The sequence below is a fragment of the Trichoderma breve genome, chromosome 1 (genome assembly GCF_028502605.1).
Source record: "Trichoderma breve strain T069 chromosome 1, whole genome shotgun sequence".
In the NCBI taxonomy this organism is placed as follows: Eukaryota; Fungi; Ascomycota; class Sordariomycetes; order Hypocreales; family Hypocreaceae; genus Trichoderma; species Trichoderma breve.
Genome location: NC_079232.1, coordinates 4,071,993 through 4,092,777, shown reverse-complemented (window position 1 = coordinate 4,092,777; position 20,785 = coordinate 4,071,993). Strand labels below are relative to the sequence as shown.

Here is a 20,785-nt window from a genome sequence, read left to right as displayed (position 1 = left end):
TGCTGATCCTCATATCGTCGGCTGTCACAGGCGCCTGTCTGGACTGGACCCGGGGCTGGCGCGAGGGCTACTCGTATGTGGTGCTAGGGACTACCTGTACTCGTACTTGTACGGGTGAGGGCACTTACAGTTAAAGTTATAGCTGATGGGCGATTGGAGAGAATCAAGGCTACTCAGCCACTTACCTGTCATCCCATCAATTGAATTTGAGGCTTGATTCAAAAGTGACAAACGTCAAATGTCTCTATTCCGGCTAGTTGGCTGACCGTGGCGATGCAAGCCCTTCAACAGCAAGCGTGCACCCACCACATCACTCCATGCATCTTTTCTGCTTAGGTGCCCTCCTGCACAGCATCTTCAGCATCGCGCTACTCGTACTAGTACCTCAGCCGACTGCTGCAGCGCTCCGGCTAGTGGCCAAGCTGCTTACCTGTGGCAGCCAGTGGAGCGCCCAGCAGCTGTTTTGATTCGACACAGCGTTGGGCGCTTGCCAGGCCCCCAGAGTCACACAAGTACAGGTACCTGCGTATCCCAGGACCCTGGCTCGCCCGTCCGTCTAGGTTATTCCCCAGCTGTCGCTCGCTCGCTTCTCGCCTCTCCCCTTCTCTTTTTTTCCCTCCTCACCACCGTCCTGCCATCGCTGACGACACATCATCGCCTCTTGAAGCGAGCGATCGTGCGGTCTGGGCCTCTGCGTCAGTTTTTGAAGAGCTGCGCTCCGGTCCGTCCATTCATTCATTCATTGATTTGATCTGATTTAATCGACGCAGTCATTCTTTTTGCATCTGCTCAGCCATCCCAATCCTATTCGCGATATTGCGCGCATTACTCGAGTGCACACAAAGTCTCGATTCGCTCCCTCTCTCTGGCTTTTTCTCGCACTGCCGTTTGCATCATCATTTTACTGTACAGCCTGGGACATCCAGAAATAACCACGGCCTGGCATTGTCTCGAAATCCAGCTGCCCCGTTGGTCCCTTGTTCCCCCCAGCAAAAAAAAGCAAAGACATTTGTCTCTCCCCGCCGTGGAAGAAAACGCTCCTTGACTCAATAAGTCACCACATTCTTTCTCCCTCCATTACTGGCCGTCCCCCGTTCCAGACGACCACTTCCCCAGCCTCTTGCGACTGCGGAATCGAATTGCCAATATATTCAGAGCTCAAGGCGAAGATCATCGTCTTGCTTTTGCTCTGTGACGCCAAATCTTTTCTTTTTCTTTCCTTGATACCCCGGAAACCACTTTCGACAAGATGCCCCTCTCACACAGGCACCTCCACCGTCATCGAGATCTTCTCGATGACATTGACGACATCATCAATGGCGTGAACCCCCACGACAAGCACGACAAGGAGAGTTCCAACAACAATAATGCCGAGAAAGGTACCTATTAACTGCTTATTAGCCTGGATGGCCTTGGAGTCATCCATTTCTGCTGCCTTGACATGCTGACTCCCTCCTAGGTCAACAGACTGTGGTTCAAGTTGTCTACAAGACCATGTCAGCTACCTTTTCCGGCCCTATTGGCGGATACGTGACTGTGCACAACCCTCCTCCCCCGAAGGAGACGCCGAAGCCTGAGCCCAGCCCAAGCAAGCAACCCGAGTCCAAGGAGACGCCGACGCCAAAGGAAACTCCCAAGGAGACGCCGAAGCCATCGCCAACCCCCAAGGAGACGCCCAAGGAAACACCAAGCCAGCAACAGCAGAAGCCGCCATCCCAGACACCCAAGGAGAGTTCTTCTACTCCCACTGCAATTCGCGCTCCTGCTCAAACCCATTCCGAGTCCGATGATTCAATTGTCAAGGCTACTGGCTCACCTACGCACTCTTCCTCGCCGACGCAACTGGCTGTTGATGGCAACCGAGCTCACTCTGCAGCCTCTTCTATCAGCCCGGCTTCAGCAACAACGACCCCTACCAGCGTCAACGGAGGCAGCTCTGGAACCAGCGCTGGTGCCAAGGCAGGAATTGCCATCGGAGTGCTCGGCGGTATTGCTCTTGTAGGACTGCTCATCTTCTTCCTCATCCGCCGTCGTAAGCAGCAATCTCAGCTTGAGCAACTTTCGGACGACGATGAAAAGGCTGCACCTCCACCCCCCGTCCAGCAGCGAGCAGTCGTGGCACCAGTTGTAGCACCGGTCGTGAAGCCAGTGATGACACCTGCTGCGGCACCTGTCGCGGCACCCGTTGTTGCGGCTGCTGCTGCTGCGCCTGTTGCACGAGCAGTCTCGCCAATGTCGTTTGAAATCTCTCCCGCACCGTCTCCGGAACCCATGGAGGATCCGTTTGTTCGCACAAACCCGAATGCTCCCCGCATCAGCCTTCGACCTGTCACCCAGTTCCTCCCTGGCTGGGATCTCGAGAAGCAGACCGCCGCTGTCGCTGCCGCTGGCGCTGTTGGTGTTGCTGTTACTGGTGATGGTGCGGATCGACCTAGTACGAGCCAGAGCAGCCACCCCGCCAACCCCTTTGGCCAGCAAGCCGAGCGTGTTCCCTCTCCTATCAGCGATGCGCCAACCCCCCAGACTCCGACTTACAAGCCCTACACGCCTTCCGTCATGTCCATGGCCGAGAACGCGCCAGAGCCAGACCCGTTCAAGGCTGAGGAGACTGTTGCCGTGGCCGCTGCTGTTGCCGCTACTGGAGTTGTCGTTGCTGCTGGAACCACCAAGTTGGCTCGCAAGGCTTCCATGAAGAACAAGAACAATGTTGACCTGACCGTGAACACTATGGAAGCTGTTCCCCCAAGCCCCACCGGTAGCGTCTCATCAGCCACTCTTGGATCTGCTCCTAACATGGGTTCATCTGGCGCGGCAGCTATCGCAGCAGCTGGCGGACCCGCAAACTCAACTGTTCATCGCGTGCAGCTCGATTTTAAGCCCTCTCTCGAAGACGAATTGGAACTGAAGGCGGGCGACTTGGTACGCCTACTACACGAGTATGACGATGGCTGGGTGAGTATTTCGATTCCGTAGCCCCCCGCTTTTTTGCATTCCCCGGCCTCTGCTAACCTGCTTCACTTTAGGCGCTTGTCATCCGCCTGGATAGGTCCCGACAGGGTGTCGTTCCTCGCACATGTCTGTCTACACGACCTGTGAAGCCTCGACCACCACAGGGAGCTCCTCCCGCCGGCCCTCCTAGGGGACCCGGCTCGCCCTCTGGTCAGCGACCCATGACTCCCCAAGGCCAACGCCCAATGACACCTCAAGGGATGCGTGCTCCCAATGGCCCTCCCAACGGTGCTCCCCGTATGGGTCCAGGTCCCGGCTCGCGCCCCGCTTCTCCTGCCGGTCCGATGAACCCCAACGGCGTAGGCCGACCCCAGTCTCCAATGGGTCGCCCGATGAGCCCGATGAGCCCCGGACCCAAGAACCAGGGCAGCCGACCCCAAAGCCCCAGCACAACGAGCCAACGCGGGAGCGGGAGCCCCCCTGTTTCCAGCCCATTGAACCCAAACCCACCATCACCAACCTCGTCACCAACAGAGCCGGCGCCGGGACCACAAGCAGGTCCCATCGGTAGAAAGCCTGTCCCTGGCCAGGCTTACTGATGGAACAGCCAATGCTAAGTCACTGTCTATTTTTGATAAAGCATATTGGCCTTGCGCGCAGCATCTGGGTAAAAAGGGTGGCGCTGGGCGTTTTGAGAGGTATCTAAACACTGAATATGGCACCACGGCGACAACTGAGGACATAATTTTGTTCTGCTCCTCTTTTGCTGTCTAATTGTGCCCTGTTTTTAGTGTGTGTTTTCTTTTTTCTTCCAATATTTTCCTTTTTTTCTTCTCTATTCTATACAGCTGATCTCAGCACTTTCATTTACCCTGTGTATATATCATTCACATACGCAAAGGCGACGGCCTCGCCCTAGCCCCCGTTGTATTGGGACTGCTACGACAGGTGACCAAATTACATCAGGCCTATGATTGGATGGCGTGTGTGAACACTGTTACAAGCAGGACTTGATGAGCCTAGCCTATGGCTGGCTTGTATTTTACTTCACTTCTCTTTACCATTTTTCACCTTACACTTTGATCCTACGGGATGTGACGAAGCTGCGGAGTTGGGCAGCGCTCATGTTCAAGATTATGATGGCGGGAAGAGATTGTATGTCCCACGAAGGGGAACGAGAACGTTACGGAATGATTATGTGTTAGCCAGGAAGATACTGTAGTCACTTGTTATTGATATGAAGAGACATGCTTTAAGATTGCGTTGTAGTTCCCCTGCATTTGTGAGCAAGTTGTTATACTGCCGTGCCTTGTAGTTGGTATGGAGTGTTGGTTCGGATGAAATGTTCTCCCCAACACGCAGTCTGATGCTGTAAAGGTAAAGAAAGATATGTGATTAAGATGAGCCAGATGCCGCCCTGCTGAGGCTGAAACGACAACAGTAGTAGCTTATGCATTCATTCAAGCCTTTGAACCTACCAACTACCAACAATGATATAGTACTCTTCCAATAGTAGCCATGATCGGTTGTTGGTGCCTGTACATTGTTGTATTGTTATTCGGCTATTTTGAGCCGAATTCGAAGAGGAGGTCTCTGGTGCGCTGAGGAAGGCGCATCCAGCACAAATAGATCACGTTACTAATCCCTTCCTCGACTCGCTTCTTCAAACATTCTCATTCAGATGGCCTTCTATTATCCCCCCTCTCAACAATAACGGCGACTTTTGCAAAATATACCCCTGAATAGGCATCCGAAGGCTGGCTCCTCGATGCTCAAGCCACATGCCCCAACAAGCGAACACGATGCCGACATTGTCCTGTCAAAGTTAAGAGAGGCGCCACGAGGGGGGACATATGATCGAGATCTAGATCCAACCTTCACTCCTCATTCCGAATATCCAAACTATCGGTTTCACCAACTTTAATTTAACGCTCAACTCAAACGAAGAAAGCCGACGCACGTCAAGCAGGAGGGCCAAAGAGTAGCAGTGCACGGGGTCAGGAGAGGACTTTCGCATGGTTGTGCGCTCCAACTGCCCCCATATTGTTTTTCTTTTTTTCGCCGTTTGTCGGACAGCTGCATCTTGTCTCGGACGTTGCTCCACTCTCTCTGGGCCTTGGGGCTTTCGTTTTCGTTCCCTTTTATCTACCCTGTTTCTCTCGCGTTATTTCGATTCTTTTCTTTGAGGATTTTTGTTGTTTTTCTTTTTTATCACCGTTTACTTAAGAACTGCCACCGGAATTTCATTTTACAAGAGATTAGCCAGCCAACAGCGGAAAAAGCCCATATTCACTCCCATCATGCAGTCTATCGTCGTTCTCTTCCTCGCGCTGGCGGGTACCAGCATTGCAGCTCCTGCTCAGGACCAATCTGTTGGCCAACATGTCCCCGAGGTTCAGGGTCAGGACGCTCCGGTTGTGGAACTTCCCGGCTTCAATCACCTGGCTCGGAACGCTACGCAGGAGGCTGTTAAGGTTCCCGCTGATGCTGCTTTTGATGGCACTTGTGAGAAGATTACGCTGGGAGGACATGGAAAGGTCGGTATGACGACTCTTGATGGTCTTTGCAGGAACAGTGCTGGTGATTGGTGGAAGACGAGCTTGAACTTGAATGAGTGTATCGGAAATGTTGGGGGTAAATTGGTATACCAAGCAGGGTAAGTTTAGTATGCATCATTGTGTTATTTAAGATGGTTAGACTGACGTTGCGGTTCTTACAGTGGTGGATTTGATGCTACTTGCAGGCCTTGCACGATTGACAATGTCCATAGTGGGGACAACATGAACCTCAAGTGTAACTGTCTGGACGACAACCGGATGCCAAAGTTCACTGCTTTGGAGATTGGATCTCGTGGTGAGTGAACTTCCTTTCTACCTGGACAGGAGAGATGCTAATGAGAAATAGTTGGAAACCCCTTGGCCGTCAAGCTGGTTGACGGACGTTTCGTCTGTGGCGAGAATGCTGGTAGCATGGGCCCAGCCTTTGTCTAGGAGACCAATGACCCTCTTTCTTTGAGAGAAAGCAAGTTACCGAGGATGGAGGAGCTGATAAATGGATAAGCTATGTGTTTAGTTAAATGCATGAAGATGGATGGATGGTATTGGGAACATCTGAAGTCAGCTTAGGAGATGCTAGCGAATACATATCAAGAGTGCAAATTGAATCACATTTGATGTCAATATTGCTTGTAAATTGCCTTAGGCCTAGTGTATAATTGCCATTCATCTTCTGATTCTATTGTCCGCATTCACGGGTACGTCTATTCAGCACCCCGATATGCTATCCAGTATCCCGTGTCGCGAATTTAGTAGTACCTAGTACCTAGTGTCAGTAACAAATACTAGACGAGTATAGTGACGGTCGAAAATACTGAAAAATATATACCAATGACCGCAGATCTTGGAGGAATATAACATTAGTGGTAGACAATAGGGGAGTATACTTTGTAGCTATGAGGCTTTCCTTTACCTCCAGTTTCGATGCTCCAACTTCACGCAGCCTCCAGAGTGCTAGATAGCCAATTTGGGTTGCCGAATAGTTATTCACGCATTTAATTGCCTGCATAGCGTATCCAACTAGTCAGGTAGATACTCTGAAAGCTGAGATGATGTTATCACGTCGTACACTATGTTTCGAAGAAGGAGTTCAACTGTCACCCTCAAACAATGAAGCCATAACCCCAGCTTCTCACAACGAGATACCACAAAATTGGGCCCTTCTTAAGTCTTCGAGGGAGAACGCCATTTAGTTCGAATTGAATTCATGGGAGAAGATGGCAACACACGTAACTATCTACGTACCAATGTATCAAATGGTTGTCAGCTGCCCGTAGAGTACACTCGGCTCACGACCGTAAATCATCGCCAGTTGCCGAACACTGATGCTGCCTAACCCTGACAGCTGCCACACATTTAATTTTTCTTCTATTTAATACAAGTCACTATTCATTTTCTCTTCCTCTCTTTCTTCCTCTTCCACTCACTCTTCCTCTTCATCATCATCATCGCCACCTCATTCAAACCTCTTCGAGTGCCTACCTACCACCCTCTTCAATACTTCCCACCAAAGTCCAAGCACTACCATCTTTCACGATGAAGATGAAGATGAGCGATGAGACGATGGATGCCCTCTTCCCCATCGGATACCCCACGCCACCAGACGTTATGTTCAAGATCATCCGGAAACTCGAGAGAAAGACCGTCATGGCCGAGATGCAGCCGCTGCTCCTACGCCTTCGCGAGAAGTGGACTGACGAACTGAGCGCGGATATCGCAGCAACCCTCACGCCCCACAAGCTTCAGGTGATGGAGCCGGAGGCCAAGGCACTGTTCTCGGCATGGATCCATCAACAGAAGGATCAAAAGTACGTTCAGTGGCTCAAGGACGCAGAGGCAGACAAGACAGCCATCGAACGGCAGGAGATGTTGACAATTCCCGGCTACAACTACTGGGCGTCTACTGTAGTCATGCGCTCTGCTATCAAAGAGATGGGGCAGGCCTTGGAGAAGCTCACGCTCGAACCTGAGCAGAAAGCTCTTTTCGACGACTTGTTGTCGATGCTCGCAATGTTCTTGCTGCGTGTGGATTGGCACACCAGGCGTGGGATTGAACTTCCACAACTGGATCCCGAACTTGTGGAGCTTCTCACTATCCACAACGAGAAGGGAAACCACTTGCATCAGGACAAGGGCTCTTTCGAGAATTGAGCATCTCCCGCGGCATAATCTGCCATCTAGGCTTGATGGAACGAGAGGAATTTCGGCGCTGGGCTGGTGGATTTGACACGGGGCATGGATATGGCGGTTTCTACTGAGTTACTTGGCGTTGATCATTTATCTCACGCTGCTGAAGGGTTTACAAAGGGACAATGGGAGGAGGAGTAACACTTCTGGTTGATGCGCGGCTCAATGATTGGGATAGGGACGAGTCTTTTGGGGAGTGTATTGGGTAAAGCCAGCGTCATGGGTTTCTGGGGTCTCGATACCTTCACAAGGATCAAGAAGGATCCAATCTCAACTTCATTAGTCTTCAATCAAAAGCACTCTCTCCTCAGACGCCTGTATTCATGTCTCTGCTTGTGCCACGGATGCATTCACATGAGCATCCAGTCGGTTTGCTTTCGTGGTAGAGGCAAGTGCTCAACTCATCAGGGTGTGTGTGCAAAACATGACAATATTCTATTCCCACGCATAGCCAGTCGTTAAGATCCTATTCACGCCCTATTTGTTAGTGTCTCCTAGTATTACTGCATTTCTCTGATACTCCTCTGCTATCAATAGGCAGATAACTTGAGGCGCTGGCTGGCCAGTCACTCACAGTGCTAGCCAGGAGGCGGCAAGAGGGCAGAAACCCCCATTAAGTTCACATTGACGTGACGCCTGGCTAAGAGCTTCTTCCTTCTTCCTTCATTCATCCAAGTCTCACATTTCTGAACCAACAAACTCCATTTTGCCATCTATTTCCGCATTCTCTGATGCTTCAGAGCTTCCACCTTCCCCAAATATTTCGCATACAGGATTCCCACCTCCCCAACGAGAGACGTTCAATACAAACGACAAAGAATTACGCATCGACAGAGGGCCATCCTAAGGGAATTCGCGTATGCTTCAAATTCTCAGTGAAGACGTAATTCCAACATCGCCCCAGAAACAGCCTCCTGCTATTCTACCCGACAATTCGACCCTTGTATCACTTCTAGTCAAAGCTATGAACAAGAGTCAACAAAGCGAGTCCTTCCTCATGGAAGTAACACACGTATGTACCCGCAAAGAAGCAGAAGCCTCACTCGAGCACATCCTTGACCACTTCAGAAACGATAATCACAACTTCGTAACGGAGGAGATGGCCAAAATTATCGAGCTGAAACACACAAAGGTTCTCAGCAAGGGTTACAAGTCCTGAAACTAAACTCCTCTACAGATGAATGGCACTGTGGACTCGCATGTCCTTTAATAAGCATAAATCCTTGACGGCATGATGCCACTGCCCCTACTTTTAGCTGCGATAATGCAAGGCCGGACGACAACATTTTGCTCCAGTTGTGCATTGTGAAGTTGGAGGCACTAGAAGACATTGGGAGAGGATGCAGTTGGTAATATTGAGTAGACAAAAGGGAAACTAAATAGGAGAAAGAGACAGCATTAATATTCATTCATGCCAGTGCTTTGCTCTACTGTTTAGAGGAGGATCGGTGAAACTCATCTATAGATAATCGGTTTCAAGGCCATTCTTACTTGGATAGGACAACCATGCCAACCTGAATCCGTAATTATACTGGTTTGGATGAAGCAACACTCCCGAATAGCCAAACATTACCTGATTGAACGAGAAAAAAACTGAATTGAAGAGCATATAATGGTATACATACGTGCAACGGTCCTGTCTTATACAGAATTACCAAAGAATTAGAAGTGGTGGCTTTTATGTAATTGCTTCCGTGTTAGCGGAGATGGGGTGGACTCGAATTCCCAACGTATGGAGCCGCTGCCCAAGGTAGTCGGCTTCTATATCGTAAATATACGTAACGAAATCGAATTCAGTAAAAGAGTTTCAAGCGTATAAATTAAACTTATAATTAATTACATGCGGCGAGGAAACGGTATCGCAGAATATAATACCAGGAATTCTCTCATCCCTAGGATCTCACGGATGTCACTGGTTCCATTTACCGAATTATGAGACAAGGAGCGTCTTACGTATAGCATGAAGGCCTGGAAGGACGTTTTTCGACAGCAATTTCGTAGGTAGGGACCGAAGGTGATGTCTAAGGTGACTTATCCCCTATAAAGCTGTTGGAGAGCTACCTGCCTACTAAGTAGGTATGAAGCACCTCGGCGACTGCTTGACGTTCAAATATCGGAACGTGATGCAAAGGAAATCCTTTTATTTGCTTGTTTACTCAACAAGCACAGTTGGTAAACAACCAACATGACTCTTTAAGTATCTGCTACTATCCTTATCCTCTGTTCTAATATCTGCTGCTATAGTTATGTTCCTCTAGTTACTAGTCTTATCACTACAATCTTGAGGCAGGGCATGCTGGATAGAAGACTCAGGGTTTTGGCTAGTATACCCCTTTAATTATTTATGAAAAACTGCCATACTACAATCCATCAAGTACCATCGTGATAATACGGCTTCCGGACCCGAAGATAAGCTGAGATTGAGATACAGCAACATGAGATGGGCGATATTCTAGAGGTATCCATAATACTCTCTTCGAATCTCTCATCAGCCAGTCTTTATTTGGGGATGTCCAATATTTCTTCAACATTGATTGTCTGGCTTTCTCAATAGCCATATGCTTGTGGACAATAAAATCCGTGTTGACAAAGGCTGGAGGAAATTTGGATCCCATATACTCGGCAAATATGTCTGGAATAGGGTAGAAGCCTAGAATATTTTCTCCTGTCGACGTATTATAAACCTCGATTTTGCCGTTTGACGCAATGGTAATTAACTGCGCCCCCTGGGCTGAAAACATGACAGATGTGCCATTGAGATCCGCGTTGATGATAGACACAGGTATTAGACGATCCGTCGAAAAATCCTCAATACGAATGTTCCAACGGTGGATGAATGCCACTTTCGCGCTATCCGAAGATATGACGACTTTATTAATTTTCTCGTCAAGTTCCTTCAACATTCTCCTAGAATTGCCGGCAATAGAATCCATAATATGTATCTCAGACCTAAAAGAGGTCCTAAAAAAGCCCCAGGACTGGCTGGAGCTGGACGTGTAAATTATCCGATTATCCTTGAGGAAAGCACATTGTAAATTTGTGCCGTTCGAAGGTTGCTCCGGGGACGTGCTTGATACTTGTATATTCCGCAATGTCTGTATCTGACGACACTGATTCAAATCCCATATCTCTATATATTCGTCAAACAGGATTGCCGCCAAAGGCGCGAAGCTTGAGAATTCAACGTGAAACACCAGGTCGTCGGGTTTACCAATATCTAATGGGTTGTATCTCATGTGTTTCAAATCTAATGTACCAATCGTGTCTTTTGTTGAAAAATAGATTGTTTGGCCCTTCGAGTCCAGAGACATGTGTGTAATAGTACTAGCATCACCGATCCCAGATGTTGTAGAAGGTGGGGTATGTAAGTCCCATATTTTGATCTGGTCGGTTGAGGAGGATGCTAGCATTGTGTCGTCTAGAGAGAAAGCCATGTTAAAGATCTTCTCTGTGTGGCCGGTAAGGAAGTGTCGTAGAGCTTGATTTTCGACATCCCAGATCGCAATTATCTCATTAGAATAGCCCGAAATTGCGAGTATCTCTTGGTTGTTAGATAAAGCGAGCGCCGTGATCCCTTCAACTTGTCCGTCAAACGTTACTCCTGTTTCCCCCGTCTTGATATCTAGGAACTGAATAATGCCTTTGTCGTACCCAATGATTAGGAACTGTCCATCATGGTCGAAGATAACCTTATCAATCCTGTGCGTTTCGCTTTTGAACTCTCGGCAAATAATATTGGCGTGGAGATCCCAAACAACAATGTCGTGTGAATCAAAAAAGGCAGCCCATTTGCCATCTTGCGAAATGTATGCTTTTATACCCACAGAACCAGGAAATCCACTGAGTTGAACACTTGTGGATTCGCCAGATAATACATTGAAGACTGTGTAATCTCTTTCTGATGATATGATGGAAAGAGCGTCTCCGATAAGCGATGAGGATATGATTGCATATGGCCACGTTCGAAGAGTCGAGAATGTATTTAGATATTGTTGATCTTCGATGTTCCAAAGCTCTATATCTCTCTCTCCTATAATTATGAGTCTACCATCTGGGCATGCGAGAAGTCGATTTATCTCTGGCCCCTTGGTATTGAACTCATAAACGCAAGATACTGTTGTCATGTCCCAGATCTTGACACAGCCGCTATGGTCGCTGGTTATCAATTTCCCGTTGGATAAAAAGATGAGACCCGTTAAAGGATATTCGAATTCCTCATGTTCTAAGGTTTGTACACAAGCCGGCCAGTCAGAACCAATCTGGGGCATCTGTTTGATGAAATTTGGACCATCTGATTCAAAAATCTTCCGAATAATGCTATTCGTTGGCGAAAAAACGAGCGCTGAATTATAAATTTGCAATGGTGCTTCTTGAATTGCTGGTCTAAACGTGAGAATGAATCTGTTGGCGTCTTGGAGCAGCTTTGACATTTCCAAACAATGGCATCTCTGGGCGGCAAGGGTTAGTACTCCATTCAGAAAATTGGGTATTCTGAAAGAAACATACATCGGCAAGTGTCTTCAAGGTAAGTATGATTTCAACCCCTTCGTTGATTCTTCCAAGCCAAGTCAACGCTTCGATCCAATTTAGCATCTTGGATTGAAGTAGTTTATGCTCTGGTCCTCCATCATGGAGCTCTGTCTTTCCTGCTTGCACATGGAAAACCCAATAGATGCATGCGTAAGCTATAGCTTGGGGTAAATGTTTCTCAATTGTCTCTTTTTGAACGTCTTCTCTACCCACGCCTGGGTCCTGAAGATTGCAGATATCGTTATGCAAATCCGTCGATAACAATTGTACACATCGCTCTGCCAACAACGCATGAATGGTTGCTTCTTTGATTCGTAAGCCTCGACAGGACTCGCTATTCTTGCCAATAAATGAATTCTCATCTAATAAAAAATCTCGGTATGAGAGATGGAATAGTTTGATCGGCGTATCCGCAGATTGGACATCCAACACAGAAGAAAGAGGGTTTATTTTGTTGTATATTTCACCCTTGTGAATCCCAATCAAATTGGAGAGGGAAGAAACAGATAGAGGGCTGGCAAGAAGAATGATTGACCCAACAATTTTCTGAAACTCGGCGATAAAGTTGTTTCTGGCATGAGTTGGAATTTTGTCCATAATTTGAGCCAAAATGGAACGGTACAAGTCTTCCACATGCCCTTCACCCCTTGTGCTGAACTCCAGGATGTAGTCAATCTTTTGATTAGGTGTCGCTGGCCACTGATCGTTTCTGAGCATTCGAGAAATTGTTGCAGCAGAGATAAACAGAGGGCTCGCCATCCGTACTAGCCGATCGAGTGTCGTTTTTCCAGGCCATTCCACTGAAAGCGGTTCATCTTGCCCCATATTTTCTTCATTATGGTTATACTGGATTTTGTATTCCTGTATATCGTTCTCTAAGAAAGTCCTAATGTCGCTCTGGATTATAGTTTCTTCCACCCGATGCAGTATCATATTCTGACGGATACTATCTGTAATGTTGAACTGTTGGTTTATATGATATTCTGGTCTGCTGGTAAGAAAAATCTTGATTTTAACAAGAGGGCCCATATTGTGTGCCGTTAATAGTTTGATCAGAAGCTTTGCATCCTTTGGCGGATCGCATTCATCGAGTGCGTCGACAACGACCACAATCGTCGTCCACTCCGGAGTAGACTCGATATGAACCTCCTTGAGAAGACGAGCCCACAACTCCCGAAACTGAGTCTCCAACAGTTTGCTTCCGATCTCGGGTTCTTCCTGAAGTATCTCATGGAGAACCTGCGTTAAAATAGGTTGCTTGCGGATCATTTGGCTCGCAATTGTGGCAAAAAACCGCCGAGCCGTTCCACGGTCGCCCACACCTCGCTTGAAGAAAAAACTTGCGCCCAGACTTTTCCCGTCAAGATTCTTTGCTACTGTCTGAGCTATGGTTGATTTGCCAGTCCCAGCCAACCCTTGTAACCAGAAAATGGAGGGACTAGATGGATCGGCTGCCCACTTATATATGGTGTCAAGTATTTCAAGCCGTGTGCCAGGGTGGCATTCATCTCTGAACGCTTGAGAAAAGTCATCATAAGCTGCTCCTTGAGCAACCTGAAGCTTACTTAGGATGAACTCCTTTTGTATACTTTTGAGAAGTATTCTATGTACTGTTAGAGCCTCAAACTTGAATGAAGAAGTGGTCCTTACAAGTGGTAATTTGACAAGTGCTGCAAGTTATCAATGAGCTCAAAAAGCTTTTTGAAGGATTTGTTCTGATTGAAACAAAAAAATCTCTCACAGTCGTCTGCGCGTCTAGTAAGTTGGGAAGCGCTCTCGTCGAGATTCTTGACTCTCTTCTCCACCTCGTCGAGTAAAAATGGAGCTATGATTGCCATAGATTTGTTTTTGCAAGAATATAGGAAGCTGAGGAAAAACAAAGAAGTTACGTATGAGTCAACAAGGGATTTCTCGAGAGCCTCTAGAGCGTCCTTGATACCATCCGTGGCAGAGCTGGAGGTTAAGTATAACCTTTGATACATGTTGCACTGCAGAAGAAGTGAGGTAACAGAAGCCAGACCTCCCAATATTCGAATATTTAACTGTTGATTCGCCGTAATACCCTAACCGGGACGTTACACCGTCAGTCCTTTTCAAGTTTTGGCGTCCATGGCATGATACTTACCACAAGGACCACTCGTACAGCAGCCCATGGGAGGGCTGCATGTACTGGATCATAGCTAACTGCAATATCACCTACTGAGATGAACTGATTGAGGATAGAAATAGTCTTTTCAACATAGGCGGATGTCGAATTATGACCATGCTTATCCTTAAATTGATGCTCTATCACCTCTTTAATGCTTGATATTAGGTCTGTCATGACTATCGGTCTGGCATTAGAGGATCCATCCTGGGGAAAATGTTTCTCGATTTCATCGATCAGATATATAGCGTCTCGGTCTTTTGAACCCTTTAGTTCCAGTAGCACTCGGTCCCACAGGGATTTAGCAATTCTTTCTTCGTGTCCCGCCGTCTGTGTTTGTTCGGGTGCAATCTGTGCGTCTTCCGATGGAGGTGGTCCTGTTGGTCGCAGTATTAGCTTTACATAACACCTAGTCATAGAATGGCAGGCTTACGGTGTGACAAAGCGACAGATAACAAGACATTGCCTGCCCTGACAAGTTCTTTGTGGACTGAGCTTTCCCCCGAGGGTCTTGGGACAACCTCAGTAGTCTTTTGGGCTTTAAGTCTTTTGTTTTTAAAAAGAAGCTTCAAGTCCTTCATTGCGAATATTATTGACAGTAAAGAGCCGATTCCTTTGATAAATTAATAAAATTGGAAATGAACTTGTAGGATAAACTGTTTGTCAGATTGGAAAGAAAGATCTGTGTTTAGGCGGCAATGGCGGTTTTATGCCGACATTGCCCGAGAATCCAGCAGCTAATATCTACAGGTGGTAAACCACGTGTCTTGCTACAATTGGTTAACATAACATGCATTCATGCAATGAGAGGCGAGAAGCAATTGATCTCGGGTATATAGCTACATGTAGTGGGGGTTCACAAGGCTCTGGTGTAACCTCAGGTTGGCCAATACCCTAGAGCAGTATTATTAAGTTGAGGTGAAACGGCTTACAAAAAAAAAAAGACAACCGATAACGGCAGATGAGCGAACGTCTGCTGAAAAGATTACTGTGCTTGTGATTGTATTTGTATTTATGAACCTCCGTACGCCGAAACAACAGTTGGTTATCCGATATGTTCGCCCCTAAAAAATACAAGTTTCTTTGCTGCTCCTGGATTATGGATAACCAAGAAACAAAACGGTGAATGTGTGCAAAGGAGAAGAAAACCCTCTAAATGCTGGAAAGACAGACGAATGAAGCAAACCGAGCCAAAAGACCTCCCTCACAAGAAATAATCTGCAACTGGTTTCTTGGCAGGCATCCCCCTAGAGTCCTGTGGCGCGGCTTGAAACACGCGATACCGTCGAGCAGGGCCATTCTTGGGACCACCTCTCGGCTCAACTATGCCACCGGAACTACGGCCGACGTCTCCATTTGTTCTCTGGAAGATGCCAGTGCCTGATTCGTCCTCGGTGAGTTCCAGCACGGCGGCGACATTGCCACATCGGTAGCAGTAATTAGGAGCAGACCAGACGGTAACAATGGAAGCATCAAACATTTCCTTAAACCCTTCCATAACAAGCTGATGCGCACGGGCAATGAGACTTAGATCGTTTCGGTGGTTGAAGACTTTGACAATATCGGCCCCAAAGAGGAATCCAGCTCCTCGGGGAGAGAGACCCCAGCCGTCGATTTCATCCGGATCAGACCACAAAAGGTCGCACATGGCTCCCTCGTGAGGTACCTCTTGTTTACGATCAATGAGTCGAATCTTATCTACTGTGTCGACCAGAGGACTCAATCCGCCATGCACGCAGAGGATAGCCCCCGTAGGGTTTCCCACGCTGCCACTGCTGGATCCAGATGCTCCTGTGCCGGGTGGACCCGTCTTGTCCACTGTAGCTTTATTGGAGTTGTCGAGTTTCTCTTGGGAAGATTGATTGGCGGGCTGTCGGGGAAACCGGCTGATTATAGAGCCGGCCTGATCGCAAACTTCAATCTCGGTGTCGTCGTCCTCTGGCGAGCCGGGAGAGAGCGTGCTGGAGGCACCCAAAACAATGGCGCCGAGAGCGAGGTAATCAAATACGTCGCAGCAATAGCGCCATACATTTGCGCTGCCGTACTTGCGAAGACACTCATCATAAAACCCATACACTGTCGTGATCTGCCGTGACTCGTGGTTGCCGCGAATCAGTGTCATGCGGTCTGGGTATCGAACTTTGAGGCAGAGGAGGAGGAGAAATGATTCGAGAGAGTAGAAGCCACGGTCGACAAAGTCACCTAGAAGATTCATAAAACGTTAGGAGGAGATAATGACGATTGATCAAGGCTTGTATGGAGAGTCGTACCCATGAAGAGATAGTTGGTATCGGGAACGTCGCCGCCGACGCGGAAAAGCTCCATCAGGTCATGGAACTGACCGTGAATATCGCCGCATATCTGTCACCATAGCAAAGCCGCATTGGTTAGTACCAATCCTCCTCATTGCAATCTCAGTCTCCGAGAGAGAGACGTACCGTTACCGGCGCCGTCACGGTGACAACGTTGCCCTCTTCGATAAGAAGCTCTCTAGCACGGTGGCAGAGCTCTCGCACTTGGTCTTCCGGGATGGGGCGGCACGAGCGCAGCTGCGCGATCGCTCTGCAATGCATATTAGCAGGCAAACAACATTATGAGCCAGGGTCGGTGTGTGAACGGACTTGTCGAGATCGCTCATGATGGGCGGCAGCGAAAGAAGGTGACTGACGCCACAGGAGGGTTGCGCCGGTCAAGCTGGTGCGATAATCGGATAGAGATAACAAATGGCTATAACATGTCGCGGTAAAGAGGTTGTTGCAATGCAGAATCGCCGTTTGGCGTGGGAAGCGGCAGAGTCACGCGAGGCGCAGCTGAAAGATTGAAGTCAAAGATTCAAAATGGATCACCACTTTAGTCTATCGCGTTCAAGATGCGGCTGCGTTTCGGGCGGAAGTATTAGAGTGGCATGCCGCTAACCCGCTTCATGTCTAGCACTGATTGATCGCTATCCCACAACTCCAGCGGCTGTTTTTTTAGCGCTCCAGCAAGGACTTGCAGCTGCCCGGGATTCTGGGACCAGTGGAATTATATTGCTCCGGTGCTCCGGGAAGCTCCCACCTCCCACTAACAGCGCAGCCAATGAGGGCACACCTAATCGAATGTCTGTGCCGATCATACCAGGCGCCTTTTTTCTGCTGAGCTTGTCGATATCCAGCTGCAGTTGGGACTGCCAACCTCCAATTGGATGCGCATCGTGGTTTGAGGGAACATGCGACAATTACCTTGTGAGTCTTCAATGCTTACATACACATGCATCTATACTCTACATGTCACTGGTGTTGGAACGGCATAGGTAACTAACAGCTGGTGTCAAATCTACAGCCTCAAACACCACAGTCAATCAATCCCGCTGACAGCCGAGGGATTGCCCAACATGCCGCCGCATCTGCACCCACGGTCACGAATGACCTCGTCACTCTTCGCTACGACGGTCCTTGCCAGCTTCTTCGTTGTGGCCCTACCGCACTTATTACCATGCCCGGTCCCGCGGATAAAGTACGCTGATGGAGAGATAATCGTCGACGAGAACGGCCGACGGAAGAGATGGAAGAGGAGGGACGTCGATACAAAGGACGGACTTGTGCAGTTCAATCAGACAACAGACGACGAGATTGAGCGTGCAGCCGAGCGAATGACGAGAGAGTGTCCCGTACCGAAACCCGGAGGGATGTTGGGAGAGTGGCTTGGATTCCACGCCACGGATGACAAGACGAGGGCAAACAGATGACGATTGATACCACCAAATGAATAAAAAAAGAGAGGAAAAAAATTTCAAATATGCGAAATCTCGGCAGAATACTGTTCCGTGAATGTGTGCTGCATGCGGAGATCAACAGCTCCTCTCTTTATTCCGATTAGGCCGGCCCCTCAAGGCTGACATCCGCGAGAGAGGACGAGTCGACATATCGAGAGGATTGGTTGTTGCACTACCCGTTCCACAAGTGATCTGAAAACAACTGTGCTATCTACTGAGCAGAGTCATTTGAGCTGCAAAGCTGGAACTCAATGGATAACCTTTGTTATTAGCTTACAAGCTTGTTCATCGGTTCCGCGCCCCTGGTACTAACCCCAGCGAACAATTGAAACCACAACAGGCAACATCCGCACCATATTCACACAAATCATAATCATCTGGGTCAATGCTAATTTTGGAACCTTATTGTTAACCCTGTATGAGCGGCCCCCAAGTCAGGCCAGCCGTTTATGTTTCTGCGTGGTTTATAAACCTCGGAAGGCGATATGAGAAACGCCCCGAAACTTTCAAACATCATGACGCATTGGCGCGACTCAAGCCAGACGGCACTTTCAACATCGACGCTCTTCCTTTGCCTCCGTTGCCGCCGTCTAGACTGTTGGGGTTCTGCGGCTTTGTTTGTTGCCGGTCGATCTGGCGTCTGAGAATCGCCAGGGGGGTGAAACTTGCCCCGCGGTCTCAAACGTGGGATCAAGACCAAGCTTTTCTTACCCCAAACAATGACACTTACCAGATCCAGCTACTCTTTTGGTCATTCTGCGACGCTTCACGTTCATCGGTTTGAGCTTATACCGCCCGCATTATCCTCGATCCTACTGTGATGGCGTTTTGAACTTTACTTGGGTTATGGTGCGCTAAGCTTGGATTTAGTGTTGCTTTATAGCTTCTGCCGGGAGACGATTCGCGTTTCGCATTAATATTCCCCGACTCATGAGACTTTCGCTTACGGTTGTGCTTTGGGGATTGCTGGCACTCACCCATGATGCCATGAGAGCTGTGACGATCAGCTGAGATCGATATGTCATCAGAACTAGCGAATCATCCGATAGACCAGGGGCTCTTCCTCCCTCACCTCCGTAGAGGTAGCCTCTGGATACCATCACATCCGGTCTCAGGGGCTGACGACTCATACAAGTTACGACTCCATGGCTAGGCGACCAGGGCTCCGGATGAAGATGAGACGAGCAAAAAGCTTGTGTACGGCAGCATCCGAGGCATCCTCTCCCCAAGAGTATATATCATGCCCTCTCTCCGTCCCATTCTGGTCTCTTCTCTTTTTCTCCTCAGGGTCGCTGCGCTTCACTCACTTTACATTCAATTCTTTTCTTTTCCTAAACAAGAGCTGTGCTCTGTTTCCTTCGATTCACTGAAACCTTTTGCTCGATTTTATACCAACCAATCTTTAAACTCTTCTTTCTTTTTACCATTTCTTCTCTTATTTCATCACATCATTCAAAATGAAGCCTTCTTCAATTCTCCTTCTCGCCGCTGCCGGCCTTTCGTCCGCTCTGCCGGCTCAGCCAGGTACCGCCAACACCGGTGTCCAGGCCCGAGACAGCCGATCTCTCTTCGGCCATGCCATCAACGCCATTGCTGCCCGCAACCTGGTCCCTCTCAACGCCAACACGGCTGCTCCCCCTCCTGCGGCTGATCCCGCTGCCGGAAAGAAGGAGGCCCCTGCTGCTGCTCCTCCTGCTGCTAAGCCTACGGACAAGAAGGCTGGCGATGACAAGAAGGCTGGCGATGCCAAGGCTACTGATGCCGCGGCGACCACTACCGCTGCTGCTGCCACTACCACTGCTGCCGCCGCCGATGCCGCCGCTACGACCGTTGCTGCTACCACCACCTCCGCGGCCCCGGCCATTGAGACCACCGCCGTCGCCGTCGGCAACGGAACCGCCTCCGACAACGGCAAGGGCAAGGATAATGGAAAAGGAAACGGCAAGGACAACGGCAAGAACAACGGCCAGGGCAAGGGCCAGGGCAAGGGCCAGGGCAAGGGAAAGCATAACAATAACAACAATAACAATAACAACAACGGCAACAACGCTCTGAGCGCAGCCATCGCCGGCGCCCTCAACACTCTCGGCCTCGACGGCGTCCTGGACGCCAGCTCCCTGGACAAGCTGAGCGTCGGCAGCCAGATCTCTTTGTTGGCACAGATCGTTTCCCTGCAGACTATGAAGGATCTGCAGATGGTTGGCGGTCAGGACATTGTTATTGTGTTGAACCAGGGCTTTAAGAGCAATGGACTCAATATCGGTAAGTCTAAACCATGATTCTCTCTTATAATTGTTTAAGTGGGCGAGAATAGAGTGTGCTAATGAGATTGATTAGTTATCAACGCGTAAGGTGGAATGAGAAACGAAGCTTCTCGTTTTTGGGTAAAATAGGAATGAAATGGAAATGAAACACGACAAGGGTTGGAGCTGGTTGATCTAGCATGGAGAGTACGTAAATCATGATAACTCGGAAAAAAAGAATTGTCAATCAAAACCTTGCTCCTTGTCATGTGAATGTTAAGACTTTTCTCTCGTGAAGTGTGAATATTGCAGGAGTCAAGCTCCAAGAAATAAACGTGCTGCTCAGCCGTTGTCATCTATCATCCAATCTAGTATAATCAACCCAAAACACAGACAAGGTATAAGTCAACGGAAAAAACAG

At 48.6% G+C, this 20,785-nt stretch overlaps 7 protein-coding genes across 7 annotated transcripts; 5 read left to right on the top strand and 2 right to left on the bottom strand.

The window, feature by feature from the left end:
- Nucleotides 1-1,249: 1,249 nt before the first annotated feature.
- T069G_01227 (variant SH3 domain-containing protein) lies at nucleotides 1,250-3,548 on the top strand (the record flags this gene model as incomplete). Its single annotated transcript, XM_056168437.1, has 4 exons — nucleotides 1,250-1,379; nucleotides 1,460-2,952; nucleotides 3,024-3,159; nucleotides 3,259-3,548. 4 exons carry the CDS (start codon nucleotides 1,250-1,252, stop codon nucleotides 3,546-3,548), a joined length of 2,049 nt encoding a protein of 682 aa, XP_056033753.1.
- A 1,701-nt stretch (nucleotides 3,549-5,249) lies between these two features.
- On the top strand, nucleotides 5,250-5,939 carry T069G_01226 (CVNH domain-containing protein; the record flags this gene model as incomplete). The annotated part of the gene is made up of 3 exons (XM_056168436.1): nucleotides 5,250-5,605; nucleotides 5,669-5,802; nucleotides 5,854-5,939. The coding sequence occupies 3 exons, from the start codon at nucleotides 5,250-5,252 to the stop codon at nucleotides 5,937-5,939; spliced, it is 576 nt and encodes a 191-aa protein (XP_056033752.1).
- Nucleotides 5,940-7,040: 1,101 nt separating this feature from the next.
- T069G_01225 (uncharacterized protein) lies at nucleotides 7,041-7,655 on the top strand (the record flags this gene model as incomplete). The annotated part of the gene is made up of 1 exon (XM_056168435.1): nucleotides 7,041-7,655. One exon carries the CDS (start codon nucleotides 7,041-7,043, stop codon nucleotides 7,653-7,655), a length of 615 nt encoding a protein of 204 aa, XP_056033751.1.
- Nucleotides 7,656-10,051: 2,396 nt separating this feature from the next.
- T069G_01224 (AAA ATPase domain-containing protein) lies at nucleotides 10,052-14,948 on the bottom strand (the record flags this gene model as incomplete). Its single annotated transcript, XM_056168434.1, has 8 exons — nucleotides 10,052-10,105; nucleotides 10,163-10,705; nucleotides 10,769-11,959; nucleotides 12,198-13,021; nucleotides 13,163-13,891; nucleotides 13,963-14,284; nucleotides 14,347-14,744; nucleotides 14,801-14,948. The coding sequence occupies 8 exons, from the start codon at nucleotides 14,946-14,948 to the stop codon at nucleotides 10,052-10,054; spliced, it is 4,209 nt and encodes a 1,402-aa protein (XP_056033750.1).
- A 623-nt stretch (nucleotides 14,949-15,571) lies between these two features.
- T069G_01223 (calcineurin-like phosphoesterase domain-containing protein) lies at nucleotides 15,572-17,005 on the bottom strand (the record flags this gene model as incomplete). The annotated part of the gene is made up of 5 exons (XM_056168433.1): nucleotides 15,572-16,453; nucleotides 16,508-16,569; nucleotides 16,638-16,728; nucleotides 16,806-16,929; nucleotides 16,989-17,005. 5 exons carry the CDS (start codon nucleotides 17,003-17,005, stop codon nucleotides 15,572-15,574), a joined length of 1,176 nt encoding a protein of 391 aa, XP_056033749.1.
- A 735-nt stretch (nucleotides 17,006-17,740) lies between these two features.
- Nucleotides 17,741-18,094, top strand: T069G_01222 (uncharacterized protein; the record flags this gene model as incomplete). The annotated part of the gene is made up of 1 exon (XM_056168432.1): nucleotides 17,741-18,094. The coding sequence occupies one exon, from the start codon at nucleotides 17,741-17,743 to the stop codon at nucleotides 18,092-18,094; it is 354 nt and encodes a 117-aa protein (XP_056033748.1).
- A 1,484-nt stretch (nucleotides 18,095-19,578) lies between these two features.
- On the top strand, nucleotides 19,579-20,472 carry T069G_01221 (uncharacterized protein; the record flags this gene model as incomplete). Its single annotated transcript, XM_056168431.1, has 2 exons — nucleotides 19,579-20,383; nucleotides 20,459-20,472. The coding sequence occupies 2 exons, from the start codon at nucleotides 19,579-19,581 to the stop codon at nucleotides 20,470-20,472; spliced, it is 819 nt and encodes a 272-aa protein (XP_056033747.1).
- Between the last annotated feature and the right edge of the window lie 313 nt (nucleotides 20,473-20,785).